The sequence below is a fragment of the Salmo salar genome, chromosome 16 (genome assembly GCF_965601325.2).
Source record: "Salmo salar chromosome 16, fSalSal1, whole genome shotgun sequence".
NCBI classification, from domain to species: Eukaryota; Metazoa; Chordata; class Actinopteri; order Salmoniformes; family Salmonidae; genus Salmo; species Salmo salar.
This window is the reverse complement of record NC_138306.1, coordinates 41838853-41858464: the sequence shown is the minus strand read 5'-3', so window position 1 is coordinate 41858464 and position 19612 is coordinate 41838853. Positions and strand designations below refer to the sequence as shown.

Below are 19612 nucleotides of genomic sequence, written 5' to 3'. Positions count from 1 at the left end.
AAGATTATAGCAAACACCACTGAAACTGAATTGGTGCTCACTAGCTTTGCACATTCAGCTATTGTTGGAAGCCAGCCAATATGAAACAAACTATTAAAATTACAAAAGGTTGCAGCATATGTTGTGTAAATGGTGAACTCATACAGCTGTCAACTCTTGTCATTTTAATCCGTTTCACATTTGCTAGCTACCTTTTAGATCGAAGCCCAAATAGAATGATAAAAGATAAGATGATAGAAGCCCATCTCCTACTGTAAATAACCTACACACTGTGTGTGTGTGTAGCCAGCCAGCCAGGTAGAAAAATGGCAGAAAAATAAAAGACGGACATCAGAGTATTTTTCAGTACACCAAAACGCAAAGTAAGAACCCTAGTAGCCTAATATCTCAAAGACTAGTTGATAAAATGTTCATAAGAAAGAAATGAAATTCTAATGGAAATGTTTCACAATGATGTCATTAGGCAGAGCAGGCAACAGATGGCACACAGACAGCAGAGTTGGGGACAGATATGCAGGTACAGACTGGCAGAGACAGGGAGTCTCAGGTAAGTTTGTTGAGTCTTTGTTTGGCAACATTATGAAAGGTTCTCCATTTTTTTAAACTTGTAAAATAGGAACATAATTGGAAAATGCCATGGATACCCCCACTCTCAACTTAAACTGGTGACTGAACTAAGATTTGTTAAAGGCAATGGTATTGCTGTTGTGAGTAGTTGTGTAGTTTTGGGTACCGGTAGTTAGGAGTACGGCAAACACCTTATTTCTTTGGTTCCTCAATATACATTTACCATATTACAATGTAGGCTATGTGTTACAGGACTACTTTTGGTGTCCCCCTCAGGAATTGCTCTTGAGAAAATTTCATGTAATTGTCCCCCCCAAAGTTGATATCAGATTTTCGCCCCTGCATTGGGAATGTTCTCAAATAGTTCAGAGAACATAACGAAACGTTCTGTGGGAATTTCAGCACTTCAGCATAACATTTCCTCATGGTTCTTGAAGAAAAGGACTAGGCTTTTGGTGGACTAACTTCTGCTGCCACCATGGTGCATCGGTCAAAATGCAAATAAGGAGATTGCTGGGTGGGGGTGGGGTTGGATGGTTTTATAAAGCTGGTGGGAAGGATGTATTACAAGTTGTGGCTTGTAAGGCCTTGGAGATAGATTGGATGTGGTGGTCTGGAAGGGAAATACAAAAGGGAAACATTAGGAACACAACAAAATGGTGCAGATAACATCTATAAACTAAGGAGACTGCCAGGAATAACATAAAGGAGCAATAGCATGGATATAAAGGACATGCTATGAGTTTAGGCCTCATAATACATATAGTTAACTTACATTTCTCCTACAATAAAATAACACAGGGGAACTTACTTCATCATATCACGCACACTGGACAGATGAAGGATAGGGCAACACCAAGCATAATCTGAACTGGTAGGTAGGAAGGAGCATGCAGTTTATATCGGGAAACAGTGAAAAAGGTAGAGTAGAGGTGATTAAGGGAGCGGAAATAGATGTCGAGGGAAGGGATGTGGTCTAGGGTAATTGTAAACAAATGGAAGCCCGTAGGAGTGGCATGACCCTTTACAACATTTCTATTTAAAGTTCTCAAATTGTTCCAAGAACGTTAAGAAAACGTTCCATAAAAACCACAACAACACCTTTAGTAACGCTCAGAGAACGTTCTAAGAATGTTATTTAAAATTATAAACTGGCTGGTTCGAGCCCTGAATGCTGATTGGCTGAAAGCCGTGGTATAAGCCGTATACCACGGGCATGACAAAACATTTATTTTTACTGCTCTAATTACGTAAGTAACCAGCTTGTGGTATATTGCCAATATACCACGGCTAAGGGCTGTATCCAGGCACTCCTCGTTGCGTCGTGCTAAGAATAGCCCTTAGCTATACCACACCACACCAAGCCTTATTGCTTTAATATATAAGTTCCGTTGTCAGTGTCAACAAAACTCTATCATCTTTCTTGTTAAGTGTGTTCAGGTGTGTTGGCTGCGCCAACTAATTGGCCACACCTGATCTTAATTAGAGCTTGCTTCCTTTGAAAGGGGGAGTGTTTGAAAAAACTCAAATGGACAGCTTTGTATGTATTAAAAAACATGGCATACTAGTGTAACCGATGTGAAATGGCTAGTTAGTTAGTGGTGGTGCGCGCTAATAGCGTTTCAATCGGGTGACGTCACTCACTCTGAGACCTGAAGTAGTTGTTTCCTTTGCTTTGCAAGGGCCGTGGCTTTTGTGGCGTGATGGGTAACGATGCTTTGTGGGTGTCAGTTGTTGATGTGTGCAGAGGGTCCCTGGTTCAAGCCCAGGTTGGGTCGAGGAGAGGGACGGAAGCTAAACTGTTACTTTGGTGCCGTGACCCGGATCACTGGTTGCTGCAGAAAAGGAGGAGGTCAAAAGGGGGGTGAGTGTAACCAATGTGAAATGGCTAGTTAGTTAGCGGTGGTGCGCGCTAATAGCATTTCAATCGGGTGACGTCACTCGCTCTGAGACCTGAAGTAGTTGTTCCCCTTGCTCTGCAAGGGCTGCGGCTTTTGTGGCGCGATGGGTAACGATGCTTCGTGGGTGTGTGCAGAGGGTTCCTGGTAGGGGCGAGGAGAGGGACGGAAGCTAAACTGTTACACTAGCTCCATCCTGGTGGCGCAGTGGGATAATTCCATGGCTAGAGAACAGAAGGTTTGAATGTCACTGATGCCGTGTCACAATAAAAAGTGAATGTCTTTGCATGATTAATGCCTAAGGAAATTAATCTCCAATCTATGCTTGGAGTTCAAAAAAGTTAACGCAAAAAAAGCTAGCAGGGTTATTAAAAGTCTTATTGAAACATTCAGTGAAAGTTGTAAGGAAGTTATTAAAAAACTTCAATCTCAGAGCGTTAATAAAACCTCACAGGAAAAATGTCAAGGAACCAGAGTAAAATGTTTTTAGAATCTCCCTACATCCTAAAAACCATTGTTCTTAGAACAGGTGAAATTTTCACTTTTGTTCTCAGAATGTTTAAAAAACTCAGTTTCACCATTCAGGAAACATATGGCTTCATTCAGCCAATGGAAACCAAAAACATACATTCCCACAACTTCCAAGGAACCAAATGTACTAGCTGGGTTTGAGTTATTTTGTCAATTGATTTATGATAACATGACGCCATAACTATTGGACATATGATCATGTTTTTTTCCCTTTACAATATATCACAGTGCAGAGGGTTTTATGGCGTTTTTACATGCAAGGGGAACCTCAGCCCACATTAGGTCTGCTTGAGGGGACTGTTTCCTACAGCAGATATGTGTTAAGTGGGCCATGTGGGGTTTAGGAGCACAACTAAAGTGGAACATCATGTTATGAGAAGCAATGTGCGAAACCTGTGATGTCATCAACATTACTGTCTTTAGTTCCAGAAGACTGCTCTGAGTGGAGGAGGCCAGATGGGCCAGTATAAATCATAGTCCAATCCTAACCAACCACCCCTCTACCCCCTTTCCCCAAGCCTCTTCCCCTAGCCACCATGCCCCATGTTATACATCCATAGCCCCTTGACCTACGTATAAATTGTGGTCTAGTAATGATGCAAGATCGCTTCAACAACATTTCTCCCCCGCTTTCTAACAAAACAGCATTTGAGCTTATCCAAACTTGCTTTCTGTTGCAAAGCAAATTTCAATTGGATGTTTAGTTTGATCATTTGCTTAGGTACATAGAGATGTAGCCTAGCTGTCCTGTGATCTCTGTGGGTACACATTAATAACAAATGAACAAATTGTTGTTTGACTCTTTATGCTGGGACACCCACTGGTTGTACTGAGGGAGGAATAGGCCTACAACCAATCAGCATGACATAGGCCTAGTTTTTTTTAACCCGCTTCCTCACTTAAGACCGTTGATCTTATCAACATTTCACATACTGTATCAGTCAGTAGGGATCTGGAGTCCGTGTGAATTGGGGTTGGTCAGCCTCAGAGGTCTGTTGGACCAGTCCTGTGTTTCCATTATCTAAGCAGTGCACCAGTGTGTAAGTAGCACTAAGAATAATGTCACCTGCTAGGGTCACATGCTTTCCTTCAAGAATGTGCACATGGCAAGTGTGTCTAGCCTCTATGGTGGACCATTGTTGTCAAGCGCCAAGGAAAAGTCCAGAGTGGACGCCCTGACAAACCTTTCAGAGGCCCCTGGTCGCTCAGAATGAGATGGAAACAAAGTTTGGCTCTGATGCTGTTATTTGTCGCTGTTGTTATGGAACAAGTGGTACAAAGCAGGGAAAATCTCCACAGAAGTTGTCTTATTGTACTGTTGCCAGATTCAACACACATATCCCCTGCTGCTCCCCCCAGAAAAAGCAGCTCTTGTAGCATTCCAGTTGTCATCCAATCTAATGTTGCTTTTCTACGAACATGACTGAGTTTCCCTGTAAAGCAGGAACAGCAGTATTAGAAAAACAGATGCAATCACTCCCCATTGCTACGGTGCTGCCATTCTGGAGGGAAGCTGATTCGATTTTGGAGGGAAGCATCTCATTCAGTGTTATGGTGACATAGTTTGTTTTGATGAGATAATGTTGGAAAGCCGTACTGTAGAGATCTGCAAAAGCCAGTAAATTGTGGTTTGGAAGCCAACTGCTGTCCAACGTTTTGGAAGTGATAAATTGTTCTGGACTGCTTTTTCCAGGGTTCTTTTTAAGAATGACATGTGTGGTTCTAAAGGCTTCAGGAAGTTCTTATCATGTGAACTGTAAAGATATCCTAGTTTATTTATCATTGTTGTGATGTATAGTGTGTTGTGTAGCTAAATGAGCCAGAAGTGGATATTTTTCCCATTAGGAACATCTTTAAAATTATTCTGAACTATTACATCTTCACTGCAAACATTTGTCTCACGTTGTTTGCTTTGTTTTGGGAGCTTTTCATAAGAAGTCCAATGGAAAAATGACAATAACATCTTAGAGACGCATTCTGGAGACAACTGTTTTGGGACAATAAGTTCAGTGAAAAGTAAGGTTTTAATTACGTCTTTGTAGGGGTTACAGTCGTACATAAGCACAAAAACACAATAAGGAAATATTTCAATGACCTCAAGGGAGGGAAGAGGTTTCCTAACCCTATCTCTGTCCAGTACCTACTTAGACCCATCACCCCGGAGGGAACACAGGCAGACCGGATTGCTTAAACACATCAGTGTCATTCCTCAATCTGACTGTAATTTACAGGATGACAGATGGTTTCCATGTTTTCGCCACATACTTTCAAGATATATCTTCTTAATCTATGAAAAATATGTATTAATGAATGAATTAAAGCAAAATGTTGACAATGTGTCATCTATCTCATGTTGGTTTGTACAGTACTCACAGTAGTGAGTCATGGGAAAATACCTATCCTATCATGTTTCCTTATTTTTTGGATGGTCCAAATTCCAATAATTACCCAATAACCTCACTGTTTTCATGGGATTCTACCATGTATTTCCAACTCAGGGAATTTGGGGTCCAAAACTATTTCTCTGTGTATTGCCACTATGTGTTGCGTAACTTGTTTTGGTATTTTAGGGTACTGATGATAAGCTCTAATGTGGATGTTGTGCTACTAGCACATGTCAGACGTAAGGTTTAATGAGCCGCAGGTGTCAGATTAGGCACAATGAGACCACTGTGTGTTAAGCAGAGGAGTAATAACACTGTTATTACAACAGTAGCCATCCACATCAAACGATATTAGTGTTATTTCTCTTATGCTTGTATGCAAATATTGATAATACCTGTGAATGACAACTGCCTCTATATTGACGGCACTAGGTTCAGCATGTGAACATATCAAGAGATTAAGAACGCTTTTTTTGGTCAATTGTACTCAAGGTCCAACCGAAATTTGACTTCCGCTTTTAACCCAACCCCTCCTAGAGACACACATAGTGTACTTATAAAGTTTTGGAGAGGTGCGTGGGGCTGCCACACTGGACGCCAGGGGAGCTGTTGTTGTTTGGGTTAAGTGCCTTGCTCAAGGGCACAATGGCAGGCAATGGCATCTAGGGTTTGATACCAGATTCCAGTTGCCAGCTCACTTCCCGCCAGATTTTTCCCATTAGACCCGAGATTCGAACTGGCAACCCTCCGGCTGCTGGCTTGCCTCTAACCACTAGACTACCTGCCGAGTATATGCTTATATAGTCAGTCTTGTAAATTATGTATTGCCAACAATTATTTTACACTATTGAGTGATTTTATTTTTATTTCACCTTTATTTAACCAGGTAGGCAAGTTCTCATTTACAACTGCGACCTGGCCAAAATAAAGCAAGCAGTTTGACACATACAACAACACAGAGTTACACATGGAGTAAAACAAACATACAGTCAATAATATAGTAGAAAAATAAGTCGATATACAAAGTCAGCAAATGAGGTGAGATAAGGGAGGTACAGGCAAAAAAGGCCATGGTGGCGAAGTAAATACAATATAGCAAATAAAACACTGGAATGGTAGATTTGCAGTGGAAGAAAGTGCAAAGTAGAAATAGAAATAATGGGGCGCAAAGGAGCAAAATAAATAACTAAATACAGTAGGCGATGAGGTAGTTGTTTGGGCTAAATTATAGATGGGCTATGTACAGGTGCAGTAATCTGTGAGCTGCTCTGACAGCTGGTGCTTAAAGCTAGTGAGGGAGATACAGTGGGGGAAAAAAGTATTTAGTCAGCCACCAATTGTGCAAGTTCTCCCACTTAAAAAGATGAGAGAGGCCTGTAATTTTCATCATAGGTACACTTCAACTATGACAGACAAAATGAGGAAAAAAAATCCAGAAAATCACATTGTAGGATCTTTTATGAATTTATTAGCCAATTATGGTGGAAAATAAGTATTTGGTCAATTACAAAAGTTTATCTCAATACTTTGTTATATACCCTTTGCTGGCAATGACACAGGTCAAACGTTTTCTGTAAGTCTTCACAAGGTTTTCACACACTGTTGCTGGTATTTTGGCCCATTCCTCCATGCAGATCTCCTCTAGAGCAGTGATGTTTTGGGTCTGTCGCTGGGCAACACGGACTTTTAACTCCCTCCAAAGATTTTCTATGGGGTTGAGATCTGGAGACTGGCTAGGCCACTCCAGGACCTTGAAATGCTTCTAACGAAGCCACTCCTTCGTTGCCCGGGCGGTGTGTTTGGGATCATTGTCATGCTGAAAGACCCAGCCACGTTTCATCTTCAATGACCTTGCTGATGGAAGGAGGTTTTCACTCAAAATCTCACGATACATGGCCCCATTCATTCTTTCCTTTACACGGATCAGTCGTCCTGGTCCCTTTGCAGAAAAACAGCCCCAAAGCATGATGTTTCCACCCCCATGCTTCACAGTAGGTATGGTGTTCTTTGGATGCAACTCAGCATTCTTTGTCCTCCAAACACGACGAGTTGAGTTTTTACCAAAAAGTTCTATTTTGGTTTCATCTGACATTCTCCCAATCCTCTTCTGGATCATCCAAATGCTCTCTAGCAAACTTCAGACGGGCCTGGACATGTACTGGCTTAAGCAGGGGGACACGTCTGGCACTGCAGGATTTGAGTCCCTGGCCGCGTAGTGTGTTACTGATGGTAGGCTTTGTTACTTTGGTCCCAGCTCTCTGCAGGTCATTCACTAGGTCCCCCTGTGTGGTTCTGGGATTTTTGCTCACTGTTCTTGTGATCATTTTGACCCCACGGGGTGAGATCTTGCGTGGAGCCCCAGATCGAGGGAGATTATCAGTGGTCTTGTATGTCTTCCATTTCCTAATAATTGCTCCCACAGTTGATTTCTTCAAACCAAGCTGCTTACCTATTGCAGATTCAGTCTTCCCAGCCTGGTGCAGGTCTACAATTTTGTTTATGGTGTCCTTTGACAGCTCTTTGGTCTTGGCCATAGTGGAGTTTGGAGTGTGACTGTTTGAGGTTGTGGACAGGTGTCTTTTATACTGATAACAAGTTCAAACAGGTGCCATTAATACAGGTAACGAGTGGAGGACAGAGGAGCCTCTTAAAGTAGAAGTTACAGGTCTGTGAGAGCCAGAAATCTTGCTTATTTGTAGGTGACCAAATACTTATTTTCCACCATAATTTGCAAATAAATTCATAAAAAATCCTACAATGTGATTTTCTGGATTTTTTTTTCTCATTTTGTCTGTCATAGTTGACGTGTACCTATGATGAAAATTACAGGCCTCTCTCATCTTTTTAAGTGGGAGAACTTGCACAATTGGTGGTTGACTAAATACTTTTTTTCCCCACTGTAAGTGTTTCCAGTTTCAGAGATTTTTGTAGTTCGTTCCAGTCATTGGCAGCAGAGAACTGGAAGGAGAGGCGGCCGAAGGAGGAATTGGCTTTGGGGGTGACCAGGGAGATATACCTGCTGGAGCGCGTGCTACAGGTGGGTGCTGCTATGGTGACCAGTGAGCTGAGATAAGGGGGGACTTTACCTAGCAGGGTCTTGTAGATGACCTGGAGCCAGTGGGATTGGCGACGAGTATGAAGCGACGAGAGCGTACAGGTCGCGGTGGTGGGTAGTATATGGGGCTTTGGTGACAAAACGGATGGCACTGTGATAGACTGCATCCAATTTATTGAGTAGGGTATTGGAGGCTATTTTGTAAATGACATCGCCGAAGTCCAGGATCGGTAGGATGGTCAGTTTTACGAGGGTATGTTTGGCAGCATAAGTGAAAGATGCTTTGTTGCGAAATAGGAAGCCAATTCTACATTTAACTTTGGATTGGAGATGTTTGATGTGAGTCTGGAAGGAGAGTTTACAGTCTAACCAGACACCTAGGTATTTATAGTTGTCCACATATTCTAAGTCAGAACCGTCCAGAGTAGTGATGCTGGACGGGCGGGCAGGTGCAGGCAGCGATCGGTTGAAGAGCATGCATTTAGTTTTACTTGTATTTAAGAGCAGTTGGAGGCCACGGAAGAAGAGTTGTATGGCATTGAAGCTTGTCTGGAGGGTAGTTAACAGTGTCCAAAGAAGGGCCAGAAGTATACAGAATGGTGTCGTCTGCGTAGAGGTGGATCAGAGACTCACCAGCAGCAAGAGCGACATCATTGTTGTATACAGAGAAAAGAGTCAGCCCAAGAATTGAACCCTGTGGCACCCCCATAGAGACTGCCAGAGGCCCGGACAACAGGCCCTCCGATTTGACACACTGAACTCTCAGAGAAGTAGTTGGTGAACCAGGCGAGGCAATCATTTGAGAAAGCAAGGCTGTTGAGTCTGCCGACGAGGATGTGGTGATTGACAGTCGAAAGCCTTGGCCAGGTCAATGAATACGGCTGCACAGTATTGTTTCTTATCGATGGCGGTTAAGTTATCGTTTAGGACCGTGAGCGTCGCTGAGGTGCACCCATGACCAGCTCTGAAACCAGATTGCATAGCGGAGAAGGTGCGGTGGGATTCGAAATGGTCGGTAATCTGTTTGTTGACTTGGCTTTCGAAGACTTTAGAGAGGCAGGGTAGGATAGATATAGGTCTGTAGCAGTTTGGGTCAAGAGTGTCTTCCCCTTTGAAGAGGGGGATGACCGCAGCTGCTTTCCAATCTTTGGGAATCTCAGATGACACGAAAGAGAGGTTGAATAGGCTAGTAATAGGGGTTGCAACAATTTCAGCAGATAATTTTAGAAAGTGAGGGTCCAGATTGTCTAGCCCAGCTGATTTGCAGGGGTCCAGATTTTGCAGCTCTTTCAGAACATCAGCTGACTGGATTTGGGAGAAGGAGAAATGGGGAAGGCTTGGGCGAGTTGCTGTGGGGGGTGCAGTGCTGTTGACCGGGGTAGGGGTAGCCAGGTGGAAAGCATGGCCAGCCGTAGAAAAATGCTTATTGAAATTCTCAATTATAGTGGATTTATCGGTGGTGACAGAGTTTCCCATCCTCAGTGCAGTGGGCAGCTGGGAGGAGGTGCTCTTATTCTCCAAGGACTTTACAGTGTCCCAGAACTTTTTGGAGTTTGTGTTGCAGGAAACAAATGTTGACAGAGATTTTAATAATGTCCTAAGAATAGCTACATGTTGAATCTAGTCATGTTCTAGGGTTAGAATAAGATTTAAGGAATTCAAGAACACAATATGTAGATCAGGGGAGTAGTAAATCCAATAATACCCAGATGTATAATGTAGTCATTTTATTAAAGTATCATGATTTTCCTTCATACAGTGCACTGCATTTCAGTTCATAATTGTAAATGTACTCATCAGCTGGCATGGAGACCAATTTGATCAGTCTGTCCAAAACCACACGTGTTAAATCACAAAGCTATAAAAACAAAGACAGCAATGGAAACTTGCCCAAATATATTACAGCTTAATATACAAATATATACAGGTACATTCAATAAATACAATATGAAACATTATGGCTATTATGTAGGGCTGTCCACCAATGTTTGCAAAGGCTCACATATGTTCTGTATTTAGTGTAGCATTTTGTTTGACCTTTCAAAAGGGCATGATTGACCAATAGAGTTAAGGTAATTGTTTCCACATCATTTTTGACCTATAAAGGAATTTATAGAAGTTTTTAGGAAATGCTAACTTCTGCTTGTGACCTCTATTCTTCTCAAGTCAAGTGGCAAATTAAATATTCATCTAAACACAACAATCCAGTTTGACTAGTTGTTGAATGATCAAATTGACTGACATGGATTAACGCCCTTAAAGTGACCCGTGCCAAACACAATAACCAAATGCACACAAAGAACAAGCAGGGAATTCATCTACAACAACTCATATTGGGGCGGCAGGGTAGCCTAGTGGTTAGAGCGTTGGACTAGCAATTGAAAGGTTGCAAGTTCAAATCCCCGCGCTGACAAGGTACAACTCTGTTGTTCTGCCCCTGAACTGTTCCTAGGCTGTCATTGAAAATAAGAATTTGTTCTTAACTGACCTGCCTAGTTAAATAAAAAAATATATACTGTATAACACTGATTGAAAAGCCATGTACACAGATCACTGTAATATTCAACTCAGTAGACAGTATCACCATCTTTGGTCCCTGTGGTGGTGGCAGTTAGTGGTTTAGGCATGATGGCATTAGTGACATGACTATTATAGTGTGCATACCGAATGTGTCTAAAAGCAGAAGCTATGTCAATCTCTTTGAATCACAAGTTTGAATCGGAACTACCCTAATAGGGTTAGAAATACATTGATGTGATTTGTATACATGAACACAGATGAAGGATTACAAAGATAATGTAGCGATGTTAGACAAAGTCATAACCATAACTTTAGAATGACATTTGTAACACTCCATGATGACGGTTAATAGAAGAAAAAGCCCATAAACTGACTCCCAGCACAGTGGACAAAGTGATATAGATTGTGCTTGGGGATGGAGATGACAGAATGGAAGGCAGAAAACAGTACATGTCAGAGACTAACATCCCATATCTTCTCTCCAGCACGTTCTCCCTGGCTTCATCCAGACTGTATTCAAGTGCTGCTTCATGCAGTGTTCTTCTTGAAGAGGCTTCCCTGCATCTTGAGTCTGTGCATCCTAAAGATAAGAGAGAAGACAAAAAAAAGTTCACAAAAGAACAGGGAAGTTCTGAATCCTATCTTTGGATATGATAGATTTTTATGCATTCAAAGTTTCACAAAGTTTCCAAAATGTTCTAGATTTCTTACGTTTTCTCTTTCCGGCTCATGTTGTCCTCTTTTGATTTGACAAAGACTGCGTCGTCTTTTCCTCTGACGAGGTAGGCAAACTCTCCATCTTTAGCGCTGAAGATCACCCTGGAGTCAGACAGTAAAGACTATCAGTAAAGCCTTCTGAAACATGTATCATACAACTTCAAAGACTGGCAATATGAATGATGATTTTCAGTGTCAAAGATATTCAACTATGGTCCACAGTACTGCTGGGTTTTGATTGATTAATCTCATCAATTGGAATATTCAGTTCATCATTATCATCATAACTTACTTGGACTGAGTCTCCCCGGCCTTGACACGCATTTTGCGGATGTGGAAGTTGCTGTTACCCCACCAGTCAGACCAGCTGAAGTAAGCGTCTTTCTCCCAACGCAGCTTGACCATAAGCAGCTCCCCGATGTCCACGTCGGTGGTCAGCAGGAAGGACACGGTGCTGTTAGTGTTCAGGAAGGGCCTGAGGGGTCACACACAGGTCAAAGGTTAGGGGGTCAGTTCACCTTCTGTACTGTATTCAGTACCCAGCTGAGGAGAGGCGACGAGATGATATTTCTGGGGTTAATTATGTCAGTGTATGATATTTGTAAGTTTGAATATGTTTAGAAATTATATCAAGCATTTCTGGACAACTAAGTATATAAAAAATAAATAATAATAATAATGATTTAAATATTTTCTTTAATATCAGACTATACGTACATGATGTAGGGAATGTCTGTCTTCTCATCATGGGTTCCGTACAGAGAGATTTTCATGGGCTGCTCAGTGTAGTCCAGTTTCTCGCTGCTGAAGAAATGCACCTTCACTTGGTAATGGAAAACTGTGGAAAGAATGACGGAGACCTTAATTTAGAACCATGCCACACACAGACGTCTGAAACCCTGAGTATGTTTGCCTATGCTAATACCTGCAGTGTGCCCAGTTGAGACACATTTTCCAACTGTTTGAAGTGTTTGTGGCATGTGGACATTATCCCATTACTGATGCCCACAGTTAAAGCTAAATTCTAATTCTGCTCCCACAGTACTGTAGTGCCTCCATGCTTATGACCTGTCTTTACATACCCATATTATTGATCTGCTTACTGCCATGACTAAGGGTGACTAAGGGAAGGAAAATGCTTAACTTCAGATTAAGCATTAATGAATAGAATTGGCATGTACAGTATCCTCTCACTTTCCACTGTAAGCAATCACGCGCAGTGGTGTCAAGTTACCAAACTACAGCCACTACTGAAATACTAATAGCCTCACTCTAATGTGACTTTCATGGCTTGCGCCATAAACCTTGTTTTACCCCCCCTGCTTGTTTTGGTTTGACCTTGATGCCACTAACGTATCAGATGAGTTAGACTGTGCCAATCCTACAATAGTGGGGTGTGGGGTGAAAAATGGACGCAGGCTGGGCATATGTTATGGAATCTTTTATGGATAGGGAGTCAGGAGGGACTGATAAAGGAGGGACTTGTGTAGACGTCAGTAGTCACACTGTTTGAACAGGGTTATCTAGTACTGGTACAGTATGTGCACTGGGGGCCCGTTGTACTAATGTAACATACATGGCCTTGTAAAGAGACTCAGTGTTCAGTTAAAGCTCTCAAGGCCAGCTTGAGCTAAGCCTAGCTCCATGCCACCACTACAGTAACTACATTCAGCCTTCTGGACCAATACATTGAGGATTTGGTAAAAAATGTAGATCAAATCTTAACTTATGAAAATCTATTTTAGTGCCAGGGAATGAACCTTCTGTTGTGACAAAGATTAATCCAATTGTTCCTTTGTGCATGTGTGCTCTCTCATCCTAAAACAATTCCCCTACATCTCTCTCGCTCTTACGTTTGAAGGGCATCATCTCGCGGGTCTTGAGGTACATCTTGGTGCTCCGGGGCAGGCGGACCTTGTTGACGCCGTAGCCCACCTTGTTGCAACGGTTCTTGCGGCAGTTGAGACACATTCCCTTCATGAAGGCCTCCTTGGAGCTGCAGCGGTAGGCCATGCTCTGATGCTCTGCTGCGTTCACCAGCGAGTCGATGAACAGGTGGATGGAGCGCTCGTGGGAACACTTCACAATCTGGTCCATATCTACACAGGACCCACATAAAACAAGACCATTAGGACCATGATGACTGAATCACTGGCTGATTCTCTGATATACACCGGACTAACTGTGCGACCATGTCTGGGACATTTGCTAATTCAAACTTAAAGTTAAAGAAAAGTTAAGACATTGAAAATGACACTTTTAATGGAGTCAAAGTACCTGATGCAGCTATTCAAACGTCAAGAAACATGCCTCATGAAGATTTACTACACTGTAATAACAGAGTGTGATTATATTACATTGCAGTGTTAAATTACAGTACGTACTATGGATGCCTGTGGTGGCAATCATCATCATGGTGTTCTGAAGGTCACAGCCTGGCTGGAAGGTTCCTCCGTTGGGGTAGATGTCCACATGGCCCACCGGTCTCTGGATGCCGATGCTGCGGTCTGGGGAGCCCCGGGTGTTGGTGTGCAGAACGTCCACGAAGAGAGCATCATCAGGGGACAGGGTGCTCTGGGTGTCAGCGTGCTCAAAGGTTGGGCCGGCTGGGTCCAAACCTGGGAGGCGGATGGAAGGAGAGAGAAGGGGGAAGTAGAGAGAGAGAGGGGGAGAGAACAGTCACAGTCCATCTGTAATACTGTACATGAGAACATGCAGGCAAAAGCCTCAGTGTGCTTCCAGCACTGAAGTAAAGCCACAATGTACTCAATGGATGTGATTATGGTGTTTAATGGTCTGCTGCCTCCAGGGCCTGATCTGGTTTAGGGATAAATATGTTCATATTCTAAGCAGGTCAAAGAGATTTCATAGTTGAGTAAACTTTATGGAGACAAATTCAGGGACTATTGAGGATAAATTCAATGAGATAGATCTTGCATATGTAGGCCTTTGCATGTATGTTTGCATCCATGGTACATGTAGTGACAGACTGATAGGCAAACAGTAAAACCTCTTCAGCAGAGAAGGACTGTCTGCTCACCTGTGATCCTGCTGACTTTGTGGTTGGTGAGGAGACCGGCGATGCCGGCTACATGAGCCCCCAGACTGTATCCCAGCAGATGTATCCTCTCCCAGGGGTAGTCCAGTGTTTTCTGACAAGGGGGGAAAGCAAACATGGTTTATTCCTATTTCCTAAACTGTGTGTTGTGACTGTGTAAAGACAGCTGTAAAACCTCTTATGCCATGGTTATGCGATGCTAACACCCTTTCAAGTACATTCTGTTCCGTCAGTTATACCGTCCGCTTTCACATGTAACCATTTCAGGCGGCTTATCATACCAATGTGTCCTCCCTCGCCCTAAAGTATTTTTCTAGCAGAGGATATGCTTCACTAGCTCCACGTGCCGCTTCTATCAATAATGTGCTGTGTAATGATGCGGATCAACAACATGGCAGTAAAAAGCCTTTATGAGGCATACTAAATCAGAACCAGGAGGAAAACACATCCACAACTATGACTTCTAAAACATTGCATCACCAGTAATATACACTATACTGAACAAAAACATAAACGCAACACGGGTTCATTTCACAGATTTTACTGAGTTACAGTTCATATAAGGAAATCCGTCATTTGAAATACATTTATTAGGGCCTAATCTATGGATTTCACATCACTGGGAATACAGATATGAATCTGTTGGTCACAGATATCTTTAAAAACAAAAATCCTCACAATGGGCCTTAGGATCTCCTCACAGTATCTTTGTGCATTTAAATTGCCATCGATAAAATGCAATTGTGTTCATTGTCCGTAGCTTATGCCTGCCCATACTACAAACCCACCGCCACCATGGGGCACTCTGTTCACAACGTTGTCGTCAGTAAACCACTCGCCCAGATGACTCCATACATGTGGTCTGCGGTTGTGAGGCCAGTTGGACGTACCGCCAAATTCTCTAAAACGACGATGGAGGTGGCTTACGGTAGAGAAATTAACATTACATTTTCTGGCAACAGCACTGGTGGACATTCCTGTAGTCAGCATGCCAATTCCACGTGACAAAACTGCACATTTTAGAGTGGCATTTTATTGTCCCCAGCACAAGGTGCACCTGTGTAAGGATCATGCTGTTTCTTGATATGCCAAACCTGTCAGGGGGATGGATTAACTTCGCAAACGAGAAATGCTCACTAACATGGATGTAAACAAATGTGTGCACAACATTTTAGAGAAATACGCTTTTTGTGACTATGGAACATTTCTGGGATATTTTATTTAAGCTCATGAAACATGGGATAAACACTTTACATGCTGCGTTTATATTTTTGTTCAGTGTATTTTTAATAACTAGATCGATTCCAAACTTCAGATGCAACTTTTGTTCAACTCACCCATTTACACTACTGCCTGAAAGTCTGATCTCAAGTTAGAAATCAGGCCATAGAGGGGGTGTTGAGGGGGTGTTGTACATGGCCAATATACCACGGCTAAGGGCAGTCCTTAGCACGACGCAACGCTGAGTGCCTGGATACAGCCCTTAGCCGTGGTAAATTACCAATGCCTTATTACCAATGCCAGGTACCTTATTGCTATTATAAACTGGTTACCAATGTAATTAGAGCTTTAAAAAAATGTTTTGTCATAACCGTGGTATACAGTCTGATATACCACGGTTTTCGGCCAATCAGCATTCAGGCTCGAACCACCCAGTTAATATTATATTCTTTCCTGTGTATACAGTGACCTTGAGATCACTTACCTGCAGCCAGTTGACAAACTTGGCCACGTCTCTGCCCACCAGCTTGGTGTAAGCGGCGGAGGTAGGATAATGCTGCTGGGCCCGGGTCAGCCAGTCCACCACGATAACGTTGGCCTTGGGCTCCCTCTCATACAGCGCTGTCACCAGCTTAGGGACCCAGCTCTCAAACAGCCCTGTGACCTGGAGGAGACACAGTTCTGGGGTCAGTGGCTGGCGTGACCCACTGTGGCCCTATCCCCCATTGTCTGCTCACTACACTGATTGAAGACCAGCCAAGTGTCAGCACTTTAACACATGAATGAGCACTGGAGCGTTATAACTAGGGACAGCGGGAGGCTTCTCATCATGCATCTAGTTATCATTGATGAATCTATTTTTAGGGAGTTATTTCGGTCATAATATAAACAATACAGCTTATTCAAATGATGGTAAACAATTTATGCTTTAGTGGTAATTAATCATAATAGAATGTCAAAGCTATTTACCGTCCATCCATGAATAACCACGAACGTCTGAGTCTCAGAGTTGAATTCACACTTTGGGATGGTTAAGGGCTGGCCAGGAACAATATAGCACAGGTCATCATCTGGTACCGCAGCGGTTCTCAGGGAGAACTTGGATAGAATGTCAGTGTAGTCCTCAAGCCATTCAGTAGAGTTGTTGTTACCTGCATAGAGTGATGTTTTTTACTTTTTTTGGTCATTTAGCAGGCACTCTTATCTAGAGCAATTTACAGGACAAATTAGTGTTAAGTTCCTTGCTCAACGGCATATCGACAGATTTGTCAACTAGTCGGCTCAGGGATTCAAACCAGCGACCTTTTGGTTACTTGCCTAATGCTCTTAACCGCTACACTACCTGCCGCCCGCTTTACTACTAGTGCATAATCTTAGCACTTTAAACAAAAATCCTGTTATAATAGCATACAGGTTACTATTATGCACAATGCAGGGGCGTCAAGAGTCTATAGGTATCTGCCTCATTCATTATACTATTGTTTACATTTTCAACCAGATACATATTGAAACTCAGTCTAGATGTCCTATTAGTGAAGAGTTTGTCATAATCATGATTGCACAAGGCAGTCACTAGAAATTCAAACCCTTTACCACTACCAAAAAAGTACTTCTGATTTGCATGACAAATCAAATCCAGCATCTACAATTTCTTTACAAGGAAACAAATTCCAGTATTTTTTATTGGATCTTTCAAGTGGTGACAATTGAGCTTTTTTATATTCATACACTGACTATCTTGGAAGAAAATAATTACAAAAACACAATCTGCACAATCTATCAGTTTATCAATTGGTATAATCTAGTCCAATTAACAGCATGATAAAATATATCATGAAACGTTTTAACAGTCAAGTGTCGCCCCCTTTTGCCACTTGCATTTCTACCAACCAAACATTCATTAATGATTCCACATTTCCTAGTAATGCTATTTCACACAAAACAAATCACAAATAAGCGACTATAATGTTCATAATAATTATAATGCAAAAATGTGTAAAACAAATGGAAAATAGTTATTTTGCATTAAAAAATGCTAACGTATTTTAGTTCTCAAAGAATTGTTGTAATTGCACTTGAATTTGCTAATAATTATCTGCCATGAAAATGCCTCATTTTATTTCTGATCCAATTTTTGTTGTTGTTGCAATGGTTGGAAAGAGCTCCCACTGCGCACCCTAAACAAAAGATATCTGAGGAGTGGGGTAGGTAGGCCTGACAACTTTATAAACTATTTTCTGGGTTACTATGGGTCAGTTGGAGATGGCTGCACCAATTATGCTCCTTCCAGGTGGCTTGAGTGTTTATTTTATGGGACAAATTCAACTAGGAGCGGACTGGGACCAGAAATCAGCCCTGGCATTTCTAACACACCAGACCATTATTTTTCTTTAGGCCCCCACACTGGCCAATTTTTTCCTTGAGGAACCCATTATTAGCAAAATAATTCTACTTTTGTGCAAAAAAAAAACTAGTTAGACAGGCCCACTGGACAAAAAAAACTTGACCAACCCATCTGGCATTTACCCGTAATGCCAGATGGCTAGTCAGCCCCCAGGAAAAGAATGTCTTTATTTAACCTCTCTCTAACAAAGCCAAAGTCAGCTCTACAAACAGGAGACATATCCCTTACTTACCAAAAAGTGTTTGTTCTGGTGTACTTGAAAAAGATGCACAGATATTTGCAAGAATTATCCAAACGGTGACCAAATAGGTATTTTCTTTTCCCATATTATTGTTGATCTAGAGGTTTCTCTGTCAAGTCCCGAATGAAAAGTTCCTTGAAAATTGGTTTAAGAGTAGTAGATCCAATTGTATAAGTCAGTAGGATCACCGCTCCGGTTAAAAACGGTGGTCTGACTGTGATCAGAGAGTAAACTTTCTTACGAAGTCTGCCACAATTGCCGCCCCATGTTGTCTTTATGAGAGGCTCATTTGAATAGACAAACTCCATTGGTCTGAAATGAGTGGGCTGGTTCCAAATGCAAAATTGCAACAAAAATTATTCGCAACTCTGTGCCTTCACCAATGCACATTAAATATGGAAATGTTATATTTCTGTTCTATAGCCCTCAATTGTAATCGTTCATTTCAGAATAATATCGTGTCATGGTTAAAATATGTTCACCAAATTGATTTACTTGCTATTTCTTTAGAGATTCAATGCTTTAGCCTAATTCGTTTTAAAACTTTTTTCAAGATTTTTTTTCGTAAAATAAAAAAGAAAACAACTTTTATTTATCAGAAATGGGCTTCTATAGGTGTGTGAGCTATGCAGTCTCTACAATCTCATGCTCCAGTTTTACGCGCTTTTATTCAGGCCTACCAGACACAATGCAGCAAACTGGAGTGTTTCATAAAACACATGTGCCTTGATAAAATGTCCTTTGAGAAGAACCAGTGACATCGTTTTAAGTAACAATGCGTTTTTCCCCGGAATATTTATGAATCGTAAAATATGTTTGTCCAATTATATCTCGATCTAACTCTATATAGCGAAAAGTTATACGTTTCGTGTGTAGGATTCTGCTAAATGCAGAGACACTATTGGGGCTGAAAGAACTTGCCTACTAATATTTATTCAATACAATGTGTCAATATCATTTGAAATGTACTTGCATAATATCATATTTGCGGCATGCTATAACTCGTTTAAATCCGT

At 41.8% G+C, this 19612-nt stretch overlaps 1 protein-coding gene across 1 annotated transcript; it reads right to left on the bottom strand.

Moving 5' to 3' along the window:
• Window positions 1-11247: 11247 nt before the first annotated feature.
• Window positions 11248-18847, bottom strand: LOC106573546 (lipoprotein lipase). The gene is made up of 10 exons (XM_014148678.3): window positions 18588-18847; window positions 16921-17102; window positions 16436-16615; window positions 14713-14824; window positions 14057-14290; window positions 13526-13771; window positions 12390-12510; window positions 11965-12147; window positions 11667-11774; window positions 11248-11535 (listed from the first exon to the last, which is right to left on the bottom strand). The coding sequence occupies exons 1-10, from the start codon at window positions 18679-18681 to the stop codon at window positions 11484-11486; spliced, it is 1512 nt and encodes a 503-aa protein (XP_014004153.1). The 5' UTR covers window positions 18682-18847; the 3' UTR covers window positions 11248-11483.
• Between the last annotated feature and the right edge of the window lie 765 nt (window positions 18848-19612).